The sequence below is a fragment of the Benincasa hispida genome, chromosome 9, assembly GCF_027475165.1.
Source record: "Benincasa hispida cultivar pf3 chromosome 9, pf3_genome.v1.1, whole genome shotgun sequence".
NCBI classification, from domain to species: domain Eukaryota; kingdom Viridiplantae; phylum Streptophyta; class Magnoliopsida; order Cucurbitales; family Cucurbitaceae; genus Benincasa; species Benincasa hispida.
In genome coordinates this window covers 80,799,004-80,816,226 of record NC_143486.1, presented here as the reverse complement: position 1 = coordinate 80,816,226, position 17,223 = coordinate 80,799,004, and the positions used below count along the sequence as shown (strand labels likewise).

General features: G+C 34.5%; 1 protein-coding gene across 17 annotated transcripts in view; it reads left to right on the top strand.

Annotated features, from left to right (window-relative positions):
* The first annotated feature begins 2,221 nt into the window (after positions 1–2,221).
* The window catches only part of LOC120087081 (S-adenosyl-L-methionine-dependent methyltransferases superfamily protein), a 30,396-nt gene continuing 15,394 nt past the window's right edge, over positions 2,222–17,223 (top strand). For 16 of the 17 annotated variants that reach the window (XR_016532091.1, XR_016532085.1, XR_016532088.1 and 13 more), the window contains exons 1-8: positions 2,222–2,440; positions 2,588–2,683; positions 3,798–3,881; positions 5,133–5,207; positions 5,747–5,827; positions 13,329–13,468; positions 14,158–14,409; positions 14,913–15,087. Coding sequence is in view for 4 of the 17 variants with exons in the window: in XM_090317756.1 (XP_090173882.1) it covers positions 2,291–2,440; positions 2,588–2,683; positions 3,798–3,881; positions 5,133–5,207; positions 5,747–5,827; positions 13,329–13,468; positions 14,158–14,409; positions 14,913–15,087 (1,053 nt within the window). In the remaining 13 variants the exon portion in view is untranslated. Of the gene's footprint in view, positions 2,441–2,587; positions 2,684–3,200; positions 3,239–3,797; positions 3,882–5,132; positions 5,208–5,746; positions 5,828–13,328; positions 13,469–14,157; positions 14,410–14,912; positions 15,088–17,223 lie in introns of all 17 variants that reach the window. The other variant, XR_016532096.1, reaches the window with a different exon arrangement.

The following is a 17,223-nucleotide window of genomic DNA, read 5'->3' as shown; positions in this document are numbered from 1 at the left end:
GCATATCTTAGGAACATGCATCACATACCGCATCCAAGGGAAGTTGGTTGTCGAGTAAAATTGACTTCCAATTTCCCACCATCAGTTTACAAGCTTTTGGAGTCAATAATCAAGCTGAATTCGAAGTTGAAGAGGAGTTCTTCAAAGATATATAATCAAACCCTACTTTCTGTTATGGATATGCCTTCTTAGTAGCTAAAATCAATTAATTAGAGTGGTTAATAACTTGGCTTGCTTTTGCTAAATGCATGTTAACTCCAAACAACTTTCTAACTGTAGAGCTTTCTTTAATGACAATTCCACCTTGCGGTTGTTTTGAAATTTGTTCCCATACATTCTTCGTGATCTCAAAGGGTGGAAACTCTTCAGATTGTTGAATCCCCTTAGAGCAGCTGCAAGTAATCGGTCTGTTGTGGACATTGCTTGAAGTTTTAGGAGAGTTGTTTTTGGATGCCATGACTTATTTAGGTAGATTGTGTTGTAGAGAAAGAGATAAAAGGTAGAGACTATCCCACTGGGTGTGCCAAATTATTCGACTAGATTTTTAGAGTAATTTAATTCGCTGAATTCGAACTTTGTATTCGTACTTATTTGTGGTATATAAAGGTACAATCTCTAATATATATTCCTCTGATTCTTTCTCTCAAATGTTACAATAAGTTTAAGTTAGATAATTACAAATAACCACGTGATATGAAAACCTTGGGATTGAAAATTAGGAATCCAATTGTCGTACCCCAATATCAAATTCTAAAATCCCTAAGGAATTGATGTCAATTTAAAGAGAAAAGCTATAATTTGATTACCTTTTGATCCTCTACTCGAGGTTTGAATACTTCACAAACAATAAAACCAAACTTACCCAAGCACCTACCTAAATGCTCAAGCATGAACCCTAAATTAAGAATTCAATCTATGTCATCAATATAGAGGAAAATTTCACTCCCAAGTTCAAAAGAGGAAAAAAAATCTCTCTTGTACAACCTAATTGCCATACTTTATATAGCCCAGAAAACCCTAATACATGTCACATTGTATTTTTAATAAAATGACAAAATCGCCTTTATTTAACATACTTAGAAAAGATAAAGTTGGAAACAATAAAACTATATTTAAATCAATAAAAGAAATATCAATAATAACTTTCAGTCCTAGGCAATTAATATCATCCTTTCCTCATTTGGTTTGTCCTCGAATCTAAATTGTCAACTTATAAAGCAAACTTATAGTCATGAGATGTTGAGGATCTAACTTCTTTTTAGAACTTTCGACCATTGGTGAGTTCATAAAAAAGTTTGGAGCAATATTTTATAAGTAACGTCTTTGTTTTGTACCTCACATATGGGAACTATTGCTCATTCATTGATGATTTAAAGTCTTACAAAAAATAAAATAAGTAGTACTAGATAACACTCTAAAATTAACTCCACATAGGTGATAACAAGCTCGCTCGATTCAAAGATGAGTGATTTTGAGGAGATAATTTCATCCTCACTTTCTCTCAAAATTAGACTCACTCCCTCAATCTCTCGTTCATTTTCATTACTTTTCACATTCTTTCCCACTAGTATATATGTCTCCTCATTATCTTTGTTTAATTTTGATTTAGAATTGTTGATCTCTTTACTCTTAATGGCTCTCCTTTCTTCATTGTCAGAAATCTCTCTATTTAATTACTCTTCTTGTGCTCTTGAAAAATTTACATCTTCTTAGAGCGATTGATCGTGTTTCAGTTTGCATATTCCTTCCTCGAGACTTGGTACATCGAACTCCATTATAATTAGATTATTTCGTAACATATTTTCTCATAGAACTATGAAGTTCTATGAAATATTCTTGTATAGCCTCTCTAAGTTTTGCATATCTACTTCGAATTTCAACACGCCTTCTTCTTTGATGGAACATTGTTACAAAGTTACAAATTAAAAAAAGTAAAAGAAAAATGGACCCCACCAATTATTTTTATTTAATTAATGACGAGTATGAAAATTTAAACCTTAATTTAACTTTAATAAAAATATAATGTCAATTATCGCTAAACTATATTCACTTTAGCTTTTGTCGACATATTTTTCTTCTATATACGTTACTCTCGTTATATTCAATATTCATAAGTTTTTTATATACAAACTACTCTAAGTCTAAATTGAATGTGCTAATTTTACAAATGATTATATTTTGAAAACAATTTTCAAATATTTTGATTTTTAACTTTTAAGACGAGGCCATTTAACCCCAACTCGAAAATAAGCTGCGGTGCGGCGCCATTGTGATTTTTGGCGACAAAACAATGGCGACTGGTTTTCGCGGCAATGGTAGTAGCAGTTGCAAGTACAAGTGCGACACTGCTGCTAATACTCTGCAATGGATAAAGGCCATCGCTGATTTTATCAAACCTTACTCGTTCTTGATCAATGCTCCCGTCGTCAATTTCTTTAAGGTTTGTTGATTTAATTCTTCATTCGCAGAGTTTTGGAATCTTCTTGGAGTGTGGCTTGTAATTTGATTTTGATTTTTCCGTTTCATTTGTGGATGTTCTTTTATGATCTCTTTTATGCTACTGCTTGAATTCGATTATGTTTTCCAGGATAGACTATGGGAAGCTGTTGATGAGGAATGGATGGAGTGCTTGCGCAAAGAGCCTGTGGGAAATCTGCTCCTAATTCCTTCTGGAGTTGTCCAGGTGCGTCTGTAATTGAAGAATATTGTTATACTTGGACTTCATTTCAATTAGCTCGTGTTTTTTGGACATTTTGGAAGTTTGTTTAGACGATAGGCTTGAGCTCAACGGCAAGATTTTTATCCCCACAAAAGTATGCTGGAATGTTTAGCTGAATTGATTATGACGTCTTCTCATTGATCCATTATAAGTCTTTTTGGGATATTTTTATATGTGTAATCCTCTGTATATGTCAAATTTGGCATAATTGTCCGATCATCTGGATCGAAGTGTAACATGTATCAAAATATTGATTTCTGCTTATAGAGTATTTTAATGGAACTGAAATTGATAATTAATAGTAGTATTAATTTTGCAATAAATTATTTATTCTCTGTGCTAGTACGTGGTTGGATGGCTAATTCTGCGGAAGAATGCTGAAACTGTACAATGACAGATTGCTTTATATAAATTCAGTTTCAATTTCTTGGAAAATTGATGTGTAATGGATTGAATTTTATTATTATTATTTTGGAAACAGATGCCATAAAGATTTCGGTCTAACCTCGTGTTTGCCTGGTGAGCATATAAATTCGGTCATCAACATGTGTTATTGATTAATTGGATTCAAAATAAGGATGCTGACCATTTTCATCCACTAACTCCATATTTGACGTTTTTTAAATAGGCTTAAAATTTAAATTTTGAATGAATTTTGTCATACCGTAAGTAGATTTCTTGTTAAATATTGGTGCATCCTTTAGGTGCATATATGACTTCTTCGACTAATTAGATTAAATAGAATTGAAGTTATGAAATGGCAAGAGTTCAGAAATGAAATATGGGTGACGAAATATGGCTAGCGTGAAAATGTTGATGATAGCTATCTATGTGTTACTGCACGTCATGATGTGTTTTTAAAATGTATCATAGACTCTACTCTGGATTAGTTATTGAGAAATACCAGAGTTGATGAATGTCATCGGCATTGATCACAAGGGAGTATTTTTCTGGAATTATTCATTTAAGGAATATATGAAACTATGTGTTAGAGCCTTTAATTGTGTTTCTTATTATGCGTGCACTTAGTTTAATGTAGTGAAAATAGAAAACTTTCTGATTTGGCAAAATCATTCAGGAAAACTGGCCAGATTCACTAAAGAAATTTATCCGTACTTCGGGATCTCTTGCCTTCCAACGCGAACAAGCGGACTTGCAGATGGTAGTGCTTTTATGTTAAATAAACGCCATTTATGTTTAGTTGTTGGTTTTTGCTTGATTGGACAGATTTTCTGCCTATAACAAGAATAAGAAACATAAACTTGAAAATCTCATAATATACATCATCCACTACGACTTATATGTTACAAAATTGAATTCTTGGGAGGATGACATCTTTTATAACAGACCTAAAAACTTCCCTAATTTGTGCTAAAAAGTATAGATCCTTTCTAGGAACAGGAGAAGAAGGAGCACATCATTTAGATGTCTTCTAAACCTGAGATTCCAGCCGTTATGAACCAAATTCCGGCATTCTTGAAACATTAAAGACTCAGGTTCAGTAATATGAGTAAATGTGAGAAATATCTGATATCGGTCTCATCCAAGGATAAAACTGAAATATCTCTTGAACAAGGCATTTTAAAATGTGTCCATGAATTTATCCTACAAAAGATTTTTATAGATTTGCACCTTTTCCTTTTTCTTGTTTGATAAAAACTGGGAAGCATCTTCTTCTTCTTCACCCCTCAGCTTTAGGCATCTAGTTCCATTTGTATTATTTTGTTGTGATTAGAATTATTTCTCACCAAGGAAAAGGATGGAGAAGTATTGACATTTAACCACCCTTTCTTTATGATGGACCCCCTGTTATTAGTGTGTATCGTTGGAAGAGAATCAAAGAGGGGGCCATGGTTGGAGTATTGTTAAGCTGGTTTGGGGCCCATTTGTAACTAACAGTAACTAGGATCATGGCAGGGGGAAGCCTTATTTTTGTGTGTGTGTGTGTACGCGGCGTGTGTGTGTAATTTGATATAAGAGGGAAGTATTCTTTTGGGTATAGTTCTAGGGGCTGGGTGATAGACCATCGATCGTTTTTCAGTATCAAAGAAGGAAAAGTAAGGGTAATATGAGAAAAGATGAAAGTACTTTGATTGGGGAGGTGGGGACCACAACTATCCGTGACTCTTAGTTAATTAGGAAAAAATGTTTTGTTAAAAGGGGAGGGGAGAGGACAGGAGAGTTGGGAAATATTTTGGTTAGTGGCTTGGGAACTGAAGCTTTGCTCTCGTCTATGAGAGGAAGCAGGGCAGTTGTTTCTTTTCTCTGTTCTTGTAATCACTCCATACGACGTGAATATAATAAAAATCTTCAATCCTAGTTTGAAATTCTATCACTGGGAGAAAGAACACTCGAATCTTTTCCAGATGTGTTTGTCCATTTCTTAGTCCTACATTTGTGTATATTATTGCAGGTTCTTCCTGGTTGGTGCATGGCTTCACTTAACACTGTTCTTTCTCAAGGCATGAATCAGAAGAAAAAACATGAAGTAAGTTATTGGTTGATACATTCAAATGGAATGTTTTATGCCTTTAACAATTTACTAACAGAGAGAAATCCTCGAGTGCGTGTATTAGCAAATCATGTAAATTTAAAATCAGAGAGCAACATAACCATCAGACTAAACAAGTTAAAATCTTAATCAGCAATAAATTACTCTTATTTATAAAATCAAGTCCAAATATTCTCATTTTAATATGAAACCGTCTCTTTTCTAAGCTTGACTATGATTTCTAAATTGAGATTCTAATGCTTATGATTTTGTTTTCCTATTGTAGGAAAAATTGACAATATTAGCCAATTGTATGCTTATTTACTAAATTATCATACTTTAAGTTGAATAGGATGTATTTTGTTTTTAACTTTGCATCTCGATATGATTTATGCTTGGTAAATTGTGTATGACATAATCTGTGGGTTTCATGGCTTGTCAAGCACGGTGATTCGATCTGCCAAATTGTGTTGTGATATTTATAAACAAAACAGTTTCTATATGATTCATTAGGAAAATTTTTAATGTATCAACAGGTTGAAGTCCTTTCCGCCATTATTAGTTTGATTGCAAGTGACCTGAAAAGTCGTGCAATTGTTGATGTTGGTGCTGGTCAGGTAACTCTTACTTCCATTACTATGTGCAAGATGGGTAAGTTTGATACTGCATCGGAGCTTCCTTATATTAGCGCTTACTAAAAAAATCATTCCACAGTAATAGGTTTAAGCATCCTAGACATTCACAGGAGCTTTGAAATTAGTAGAATGTAAAATTAAAATCAAGGGCAAATATTTAATATGTTCTTATGACTTGGATACTTATGCCAATGATATTAATGTTGGAACACTCCTCAATTTAAACTGAATATGTTAATCAAACCTATTTTGTTATAAACATTATATATTCTTGCCCCGTTTAGTGTGTTTGTGAAGACATATCCCGATTCTCAATTGTTTTCACTGTTTGTACATCAAATGGATATTAAACCTTGTTGTATTTTCTCACAAGCAAATTAGCATTGTACTTGAATACATTTAGTTTGATCACGACACTTAGGACACAATATGAGAGGCAAATTAATTGTTGTCATCGCAATTTGGTTGGAATTGTGATGCCAAAATCTAATACACTAAGATATATATTGTTTTTTTAAAAAAAAAATTATAAATACATTTAAATTTAGGGGGATTTTCAAAAATAGAAAAATAAGGAAAAATATTTACACAAATAGTAATATTTAATTATCTTCTCCTTCTCCATCTTCCGACTTCTCCATCTTCTTCTCCTTCTTTCTCTTCTCCTTCCTCTTCTTCTTCTTCTTTACCAAAAACTACTATCACTTGGTCTATAATTTGGTCTTCCATTGTCTATCATTATTGTTCTAATTAACATTTTTGAACTAGCAACAAAACTATACACTAGATGTTGTTTTTGAATATGAAAATTTTGTTACTTTTAAATAGTTGTGATAGACATTATTATCACTATCTATCACAGATAGATACTAGACAAGGATAGACTACTATCAATTGCCTATCAATAGATAATCATTTTGTTGTTGCTAGTTGTTGGTAGTTTTTTTTTTTTTGCTTTTAGATAGTTTATGATACGTACAGTAGGCATTGTCATTGAAAATTTTGTTGCTTTAAGATAGTTATGATAGACATTGTTATCAATGTCGATCACAAATATGATAGAAACCAAAAATTTGTTCTACGTCAACTTAATTATGATTTATAGATGAGGACATGTACCACAACACTTATTGGATGAGGTATGTTTGGAAAGGTCATTGAAGTTGGTTGAACTTTTTTACCGATCTTGTTAAAAAACCATTATTTTTTCTCTTATTAATCTTAGGAGGAAAGGATTTCTTAAATAGAAGAAATACCCAATTACAAATAAGTAAAGAATAAAATAATTACAAATAAGGAAAGAATAAAATACAGCAAATATAATACAATAAGTACAATATAAAATTTCACAATAAAGGAAATAATCAACACTCCCCCTTAAGCTGGTTTGAAGACATCATTCATAGCCAGCTTGTCAATCAACTTGTTGAATTGCCACTTTGGAAGACCTTTGGTTAATACATTTGCAATTTGCTCTGTTGTCAAGAGAAAAGAAATGCATATTATTCCTGCATTAATCTTTTCCTTTATGAAGTGTTTATCAACTTCAATATGTTTGGTCCTATCATGAAGGACTGGATTGTGGGCAATGGAAATTGTTGACTTGTTATCACAATAGATGCTTATAAGCATTGTCTGAGAGATTCAATTCTTCCAATAGTCTTCTTATCCATATGCCCTCACAAATACCATGGGCTAATGCCCTAAATTCTGCTTCAGCACTACTTCTTACAACCACACTTTGTTTTTTACTTCGCCAAGTAACCAGATTTCCTCCAACAAAAGAGCAATACCCCGAAGTAGATCTTCTATCAATCGTGTTTCCTGCCCAATCAGCATCAGTGTAAACCTCAATGTTTAGATGGTCATGCTTCGTGAATAATATTCCTTTTCCTGGAGTACCTTTCAAATATCTCAAAATTCTATAAACTGCTTCAAAGTGAACTGACCCGGGAGCATGCATGAACTGACTTACTACACTAACTGCGAAAGCAATGTCAGGACGTGTGTGAGAGGTATATGAGTCTCCCTACAAACCTCTGGTACTTTTCCTTTTCTTTTACTTCTTTTTCAGTAGCAGCAACCAATTTTTAATTTTGCTCAATAGGAGTTTCTGCTATCTTGCATCCAAGTAAACTTGTCTCATTCAGTAGGTCAAGAATATACTTCCTCTGGTTGATAAGAATGCCATTTTTAGATCTGGCAAACTCCATTCCTAGGAAATACTTTAAGGTTCCCAGGTCCTTGATTTGAAAATCATTAGCAAGGTTTTTCTTCAAGATATTCAGTCCTTCTCATCATTACCTGTAAGAATGATATCATCATCATACACTATCAAAATGACCAACTTACCACTTCCAGTATGTTTATAAAACATAGTATGATCAGCTTGACTTTGATTGAATCCATAGCTTGTGACTGTCTTTCCAAACCGTTCAAACCATGCTCTAGGAGATTGTTTAAGCCCATATAATGATTTCATTAACTTGCACACTTTGTTAATCCCGAGATCCACCTCAAAACCAGGTGGTAAGTCCATAAAAACCTCTTCTTCAAGATCCCCATTGAGAAAGGCATTCTTCACATGAAGTTGATAAAAAGGCCAATCAAAATTAACTGCCACAGACAACAAGATTTTAATAGAATTAATTTTTGCTACTGGAGCAAATGTTTCTTGATAATCAATGCCATAGGTCTGAGTGAACCCCTTGGCAACCAATCTGGCCTTGTACCTTTCAATACTACCATCAACTTTACATTTCACAGTGAACACCCATTTGCATCCCATCGTCTTCTTATCTTTTGGTAGTTCGACTATGTCCCATGTGCAATTTTGTTTCAGTGCATTGAACTCTTCCATCACTGCTAATTTCCAATTCAAATCATTTAGGGCTTCCTGTATATTCCTTGGAACAAATAGGTTGGTTATTTTGGATGTGAAGGCTTTATGACAGTTGGACAATCTATGATAAGAAAGATAGTTTTCCATGGGATATTTTGTGCATTTACGAGTACCTTTCCTATGGCCAATTGGAATATCAAGATCAGAGACATCAGGTAAAGGATTAGAAGGAGATGAAGAACTAAGAGAAATAGGAGTAGAGTGTCTAATACATGGATCTTCAGGATTATTCATTGGAGTATTTGATTGGTCTTGTGATAAGTCAATTGTCTGATCTTGGACTCTTTGAGTCAAGTTTCTTCTAGTATAAACCTGAAGTTCAGGATTTCGACTTGTAGAGTCATTTTGTAGCGTTTCTCTCCCTGAAGAAGAACTCTCCATACTTGGTGTCGAAGGACTAAAACTCATAATTGCAGGACCACTGATGTTTGGGAGAGATAAAGTATCCCAAAAATTATCTTCAAGGTTAGATATCTCCCTCTGAAGAAAATTTAGGCCAAAAAAAGGTTGATTTTCCAAAAAAGACACATCCATACTCTCAAAATACTTGTGGGTCAAAGGATCAAAACATTTGTAAGCTTTCTTATGAGAAACATAGCCTACAAAAATGCATTTAGTGGCTTGAAGATCAAGCTTAGTTCGAGAAAGAGGAGAAGTATGGACATAAGCAGTACACCCAAACAATTTAATTGGTAAATCAGAAGATAGCTGATTATTAGGAAAAAAACTCATTAAAGTGATTAAAGGGGGTTTTAAAATTCAAAACATTAGACGGCATTCGATTGATCAGATATGCAGCTGTAAGAATGGCATCACCCCACAAATATTTTGGAACATTCATAGAGAACATAAGGGCACGAGCAACTTCAAGTAAGTGTCTATTCTTTTGCTCAGCAATGTCATTCTGCTGAGGCGTGTCACGACACGTAGCTTGATGAAAAATGCCCTTTTCTTGCAAAAAATTGGTTAATTGTTCATTGAAATATTTAGTGTCGTTATTAGAGTGAAGAATTCGAATTTTAGTTTGAAATTGAGTCTCTATCATCTTGTAAAACCGAATAAAAACCTCTTTTACCTCTGACTTTTTTGTTAACAAATAAAGCCAAGTTAAACGAGTGTGGTCATCTATAAAGGTAACAAACCAACGCTTATCACTATGAGTTAAGACTTTAGGCGGACCCCAAACATCAGTATGAATTAAGGAAAAAGGTGATGAAGCCTTGTACGGTTTAGGCAAATAGGTGGATCGATGATGTTTGGCAAAAATGCAACTTTCACATTGAAAAACTGAACAATCAAATCCTTTAAATAAATCGGGAAACAAATACTTTAAATAAAAGAAATTTGGATGCCCTAATCTACAATGCCAAAGCATGATAGTTTCTTTTACAGAAGGAGAAAGCGGTGTGCTTTAAGAGTCAAAAAAGAATTCATCTCAAAATTTTCCTTCTCATCAAAAATAGAGAAGGGAGAAGTCAGTCTTCGAGTTGCAATAGACTGATCTTTCAACCTTTTTCCAACCCGGAGTGAGTCTGTCCTATTGATCTCAAGCTCTGGTAAGCCTTAGGGAAGCCAGAACTTCACTACTCAAGCCTTGAACTTTTTTATGACTAGCAGAAACTTCATCAAAGTAATAGAGACCATCAATCATCCTAGCACGTCCAATCGTCCCCCCCGATTCCTGATCCTGAAAGATACAACGAGTTTCACAAAAGATAACACGACAATTAGCATCCTTAGAGAGTTTACTAATAGACAACAAGTTGCAAGCTAATTTTGGAACATGAAGGACAGAATGTAATATAAGTTTTGTAGTCAAAGGAATAGTTCCTTTTCCTGCAATAGAGGTGAAGCTGTCATCGGCAATGCGAGTTTTTTCATTGCAATACACAGGAGAATATGATTCAAATAAACAAGAGGAACTGGTCATATGATCAGAAGCTCCAGAGTCTATAATCCATGGAGATGAATTAAGGCAAGAGAGAGCTTGAGGACAAGTACCTGATTATGCCAAGGAAACACTAGGATTACAAGATGATGAATTGGTCTGTAGCAGCTTTAGAATTTGATCAATTTGCTCTTTATTAAACGGGTTGGAGTCAACAACATTAGCATTAGAGGCATGTTGCTTAGAACTTTTCCAATTCGCAGGTTTTCCATGAAGTTTCCAACAAGTTTCACGTGTATGTCAAGGTTTATTGCAATGGTCGCACCAGACACGAGGCTTTTCATGTGGCTTATTGGATTGATTAGAAGCCTTCATTGCAGTATTTTCAGTCACCAACGCAGAGCATTCAACTGAGTCAATAGGTTTTTTGCAAATCATAACATTCTTGCGGCTTTTTTCCCTGCGAACTTCAGAAAAAACATCATTAATAGTTGGAAGAGTAGTTTTTCCAAGTATTCTACCTCTAACTTCATCGAACTCAACATTGAGGCCGACAAGGAATTTGTAAATACAACCATCTTCAACAGTTTTCCTATAGTGCTTTTGGTCTTCTGTAGACTTCCACTCATATGTATCAAAGAGGTTAAGGTCTTGCCAAATCCTTTTTAATGAGTGAAAGTATTGTGTAACGGAGCTAGTTCCTTGTCGTATATCACCTAATTTTAAGTTCAATTTAAATACTTGTGACTGGTTGCCCAAATCAGAATACATTTGAGTTACACTATCCCATAATTCCTTGGCAGTAGAGTAACACATGTAGTTACAACCAATGTCTTCGACCATGGAATTGACAAGCTAGATCATAACCATGGAGTTTTCAGCGTCCCATCCGGCGAATGCAGAGTCATCTGGACTAGGAATGGTTTGTTCTCCTGTGATGTAACCAATCTTCCCTTGTCCACGAATATACATCCGAACACTTTGGGACCAACAAAGAACATTATCCCCATTGAGTCGAATGGTAGTTATTTGGACAGTGGGACCGGTTGAATGGTCACAATTGTCGCAAACTCGAGTGATGGGTACCTTAGTGTTCGACATATCATTGAAAAAAAGGAAACCCAAAATACAAAATCAGTAGATCCGGAAAAAAAGAAAAAAAGAAAAAAAAGCAGATGTTTAAACGAACCAGCAACTAGGAAAATTATAGCTGACGGATAGCGGAAACGGCGATCGATGACGCAGACACTGGCAGACTGTGAAATTGTGACAACAAAAGGTTGGATTTTTTTCTAGGGTTTCAAAAAGAAAAAAAAAAAATAGGAGTTTTTTTTGGGTTTTTAGGGTTTCAAAAATTTTGTTGCTCTGATACCATGCTAAAAAAACATTATTTTTTCTCTTATTAATCTTAGGAGGAAAGAGTTTCTTAAATAGAAGAAATACCCAATTACAAATAAGAAAAGAATAAAATAATTACAAATAAGGAAAGAATAAAATACAGCAAATATAATACAATAAGTACAATATAAAATTTCACAATAGAGGAAATAATCAACCGATCTTCTATAATTCTAAAATAAAGTTGAATAATTTTCATCTTTTGAGTTCCAAATTAGGCATAACTATTAACTAAATGGCTTATCCCCCAAGTTTTCAACCAAATAGCAAGTCAAGCACTAGTATCCTTTCCTGCTTCTATCACCTTAATGCCCACAAAGTATTTTAACGTTCCCATCAAGTTTTTGTATAAAATTGGCTATGGAGAAGGGTTATGAGGATACAATGTCGATGCATCTTTCTTACTACAACATATACAACTAATAGAATAATACCTTTCTCACATGTATGTAGAAGTCAAAACAGTTGTACTCACTATTTCATTCCAAAATTCTCGGTAGTTAGAGTTGGACTAAAATTTTTATACCATAGTAGATTCTACTTTAATCCATATAAGGACTTATGATGGTGACGGGCTTTCTCATTCTTTGAGCAACTAAGCTAGTTCTATGTAAACTTGTTCCTGAAGATCATTGTGATGAAAGACCTTAATGGAACTTCAACTAATACAAAGGCCAATAAGGGGTAGTATCATTGAAATAAATGGCTTGATAGATGTGAATTTAGAAATTGGAGAAAATATATGTACTTGAAGTTTTTCGTTTGTATTATCTCTTTTTGCGTGAGGGATGCTCATAATTGCTCCTCGACATTCTATTTCTATTTCCTAGAATAATGATTTAGGGTTTGTTGGTGACTCCAGTCGGTTAAAAAAATCCATGATTCTGGTTCTGATAAAAGAGTTATACATTTTATGCGGTACTCACTATTATTAGTGTTAATATTATTATCATTTATGAGAAATAAGAGAAATATATCCCAAAGAGAACAAGAACAACTGTAATGTTCTCTCTAGGCCTCTAATTAGCATTTTCTGATGAATGTTTCTTTTCTATATTTGGATTGAATCTCACTCATATTTTTTGAATGATATCTTCCACCGTAATGTTCTTACTTTGTCCATCTGTTTTCTCTTTTTCCATTAATGTTATGGTATCTTCCTAAAAGAGTTTATTGTCCATATAAATTTCTCCTATAACAGAAGTTATATTTAATTGTATACATTGTATAACGTTTTGCTATTGCTTCATGGAAAATATGTAGATGATTTCACACTTATGATCTTTTCTTGTTAGGGTTATTTAGCTCAAGTGCTCTCCTTCCACTACAAGCATTCTGTTCTTGCAATTGATGCTTGTTCCCATCATGGAAATGTGACAAGCGCACGTTCAGCACGGATTAAGAAGTATTACTTAGCTCAGATTCGTAAATCTGGGTAAGGGTCTAGAAAACATGTTTAGCCAAGTAAACATTTCATATTGATATTCTTCATTTCTCCTATTTTTTAAATCACTTGAAATCTACTTCTCTTGTTTTTGTTCTTTTGAACTCGGTTCCATCTTCTATTGGTTGCCTTAAGAACTTCTTGTTTCAATGGAGTGATAATGAGATCAGCGAGCACATCTACCATACCACCCATATTGCAATTTCTGAGTCCGAGCTAAGCTCAAGTGTATTGTATTTAGTCTCATCAAAGATCCACATAAGAAATAGAAATAGGTTTCATCTCTTTTCTTCGTCAACCTCAAAGATCCACATTATTGAACATTCTAGTCCACTCAAAACAACAGAGAAATCGCTTTAGGACTTTGATGAAACTCAAATAATCTTGTATTGAGAACTCATTCTCGCCTATGACCATCCCAAAGAAACCAGTCATTGATTTTGTATTGTGGTTTAAGTCATTGTAACTTAGGGAGAAGTAGAACAATAAGGCTTCTGAATACTCAGATGGATCTTAGAGCACTAGACGCAAATGTGTGTGCGTGTGTGTGTTTTCCCTCCTTGTCTTGCTTAAATGATCTTAGTTTCTTACTAGATGAAAATATCATTTTGGTTTCACTTATTGTTTTCTAAACTTAATATCTCAAGAATTGTTACTCTTTTTCTAATTTCCCTTGACAGGTTGGAAGCCAAAAATTTGAGACTGCCGAAGGCAATGACATTTCATGTGTTGTCCGTTGATGCATTAAAATCCCTTGCTAACATGTCGCTACAAGACGATCATGTTGAGAAGACAAGTATGACCGGTGATGATCAAGAGAAAGCCAATCGGCAGGAGTCAAAGTGTTTGGCTTTGTGCAATTCAGACAAAGAGCCTTCATTAGTTCTTGCTGGTCTTCATGCTTGTGGTGATCTTTCAGTGATAATGCTTAGGTTAGAATAGCACGATATTGAATTACTCTTTTTATTAAGATGTGACAAATATACACTTCTTGAAAATGCAAAGTAGGTATGAGTGAATATTTCCGTGATTTTTGGAGCCATTTGATTTAGGTTTTTATAGTCAAAAGAAACTAAAATTTCATTCATAAGGATAAAAAGGGATCAGCTAAAGGAAAAACGTGAATATTTTTTCATAAATTTGGATGAACTAACTGGTAAGGAACTTTGATTTCCAGTAATACAAAAAGTAACATGTTTTGTATTTGGTTGTTCCACGTATACTTCAAATTTCATGACATAAGTTTTACTGCATTTTAAGTTGAATATATGGTATGTATAATCAAGTATATGGGTTTTAAATTATTGCATTTTTTCCTGGAAATAATTTTTTTAGAAGAAAAAAGTGCAAATGTGATGGACAATATTGGTGGTATTATCTCTCTCCTTCCATTACAGGATTTAACAAATTTACAATATTTCACCATATAAACCAGGACTTTTGTAGAGTGCAAGGACGTAAAAGCAGTCATTAATATTGGTTGCTGTTACAACCTTCTCACGGAGAATGGATCTGACAATGAAGGTGTCCAAAATGGATTTCCAATGAGCTTCGGTGTCAAATCTTCTGGCTTGTCTCTTGGGAAAAGTGGCAGAGACCTTGCATGTCAGGTCAGCTTTTGACCTTCTTGACCATTATATTAAAAATAATTTCATTTTGTTTGTTTATCTTTTTCTCAAGGTAAGTTGGGTTATCGATTGCGTTTTCCTTAAAAGATTAGTCAAGGTGCGTATAAGCTAGCCTTGACATTCACGGATACCCAAAAAATAATTGAGTTTTCCTTGAACCACCTGCATGTTAAAATTAAAATTAGATGGAGCTATAGTGGACATTTACTTGGAAAGAAAAGGAGAGAAATAAAAGTAGTTTCATGCTCAAAGTATTTTTAGAATGAAACAGTATGCAAGGTGTGCATAGTTGTTTCATGATTGAAGCATTTTGTCTCCAGTTGATTAAAAGACTCTTGTTGTATTGCTCAAGTTGTTTACAGTTGATTAGAAGATCCTTGTTGTATTGTTCAAGTTATGATCGAGGAGTTTCTCCTCAATCCGCCTCATAGGGATAAGGTTTGCTTTTTATGGCTTGTTGGGATGTATGCGATCTTATGGGCTTTGTGGGGTGAGCGGAATGTTAGGATTTTTAGAGGGGTTGAAAGGGACTTCAGTGAGATTTGGTCTCTTGTTCGCTTTCATGTTTTTTTATGGGATTTAGTTTCGAAAACCTTTTGTAACTATTCTATATGCGTTATTTTGCATTGTTAGAGTCTCTTCCCATAGAGGGAGGTTCATTTTCTGTGAACTTGGTTTTTTGTATACGGATGAAAAAAAAGAGTAGGGAAAGAAAAATAGTACACCAAGATTTTACGTGGAAAACCCTAATTAGGGAAACCACGGGATAAGGGAATTCTTATTAGAAAACTGATACAAAGAAATACAATAGACCACCAGCTTAAATAGAGAAAAGGGAAACATTAGGGTACAATGAAAAAGACAAAAATGCCCCTAGAGTACAAAACCCTAATTTCAACACTCCCCCTCAAGTTGGGGCGTAGATGTCAATAAGACCCAACTTGCTCACACATTCGTCAGACAACTGTCTGGGTAGTCCCTTTGTTAGGACATCTGCAATCTGTTGATTGGAAGGAATATAAGGAACACAAATGTTACTACTATCAAGTCTTTCCTTGATAAAATGCTGATCAATCTTCACATACTTTGTTCTGTCATGTTGAATAGGGTTATTTGCTATGCTTATGGCTGCTTTATTATCACAGTAGAGTTGCATTGGACTTGTATGCTCTTGATCAAGGTCTTTCAAAACTTTTTCAAGCCAAAGCTCTTCACAGATTCCCAGACCCATGGCCCTATATTCTGCCTTAGTACTACTTTTGGCAACGACACCTTGCTTTTTGCTTCTCCATGTACCTCACACAAAGGTACAATACCTTGATGTTGATTTTTTATCTACTACAGATCCTGCCCAATCAGCATCGATGTAAGCTTCGATGCATTGCCTTTCAGTTTTCCTGGAGAGGTTTTCAGATATCTCAAAATGCGCTCTACTGCCCTCATGTGTTCTTCGTATGGAGACTGCATGAACTGACTTACCATACTTACTGCATAAGAGATGTTAGGTCTAGTATGAGAGAGAGATATTAATTTCCCAACAAGTTGCTGATATCTTTCTTTGCTCACTGGAACACCTTTACTCATATTACTTAACTTTGCATTTGCTTCTATAGGGGTATCAACTGGTTTGCAACCCGTCATACCTGTTTCCTTAAGCAAGTCTAGAGTATACTTCCGTTGGGAAACTAAAATTCCTTTTTTCGATCGAGTTACTTCCATTCCAAGGAAGTATCTTAGTTTTCCAAGGTCCTTGATTTCGAATTTCTCAGCCATCTTTGCCTTCAATCGGTCAATCTCTGAGATATCATCGCCTGAAATAACAATGCCATCAACATAAACAATCAAAACTGTAATTTTTCCAGATACTGACCTTTTATTAAACAGAGTATGATCAGAATAACCATGTTTATATCCTTGCGACTTTACAAACATAGTAAATCTGCCAAATCAAGCCCTTGGTGACTGTTTTAGCCCATATAAGGACTTTCTTAATCTGCAAACTCGGTGATTAAACTGTTTCTCGAATCCTGGGGAAGGACTCATATAGACTTCTTCCTCCAGTTCTCCGTTAAGAAAGGCATTCTTCACATCAAGCTGGTGAAGGGGCCAATCCTTATT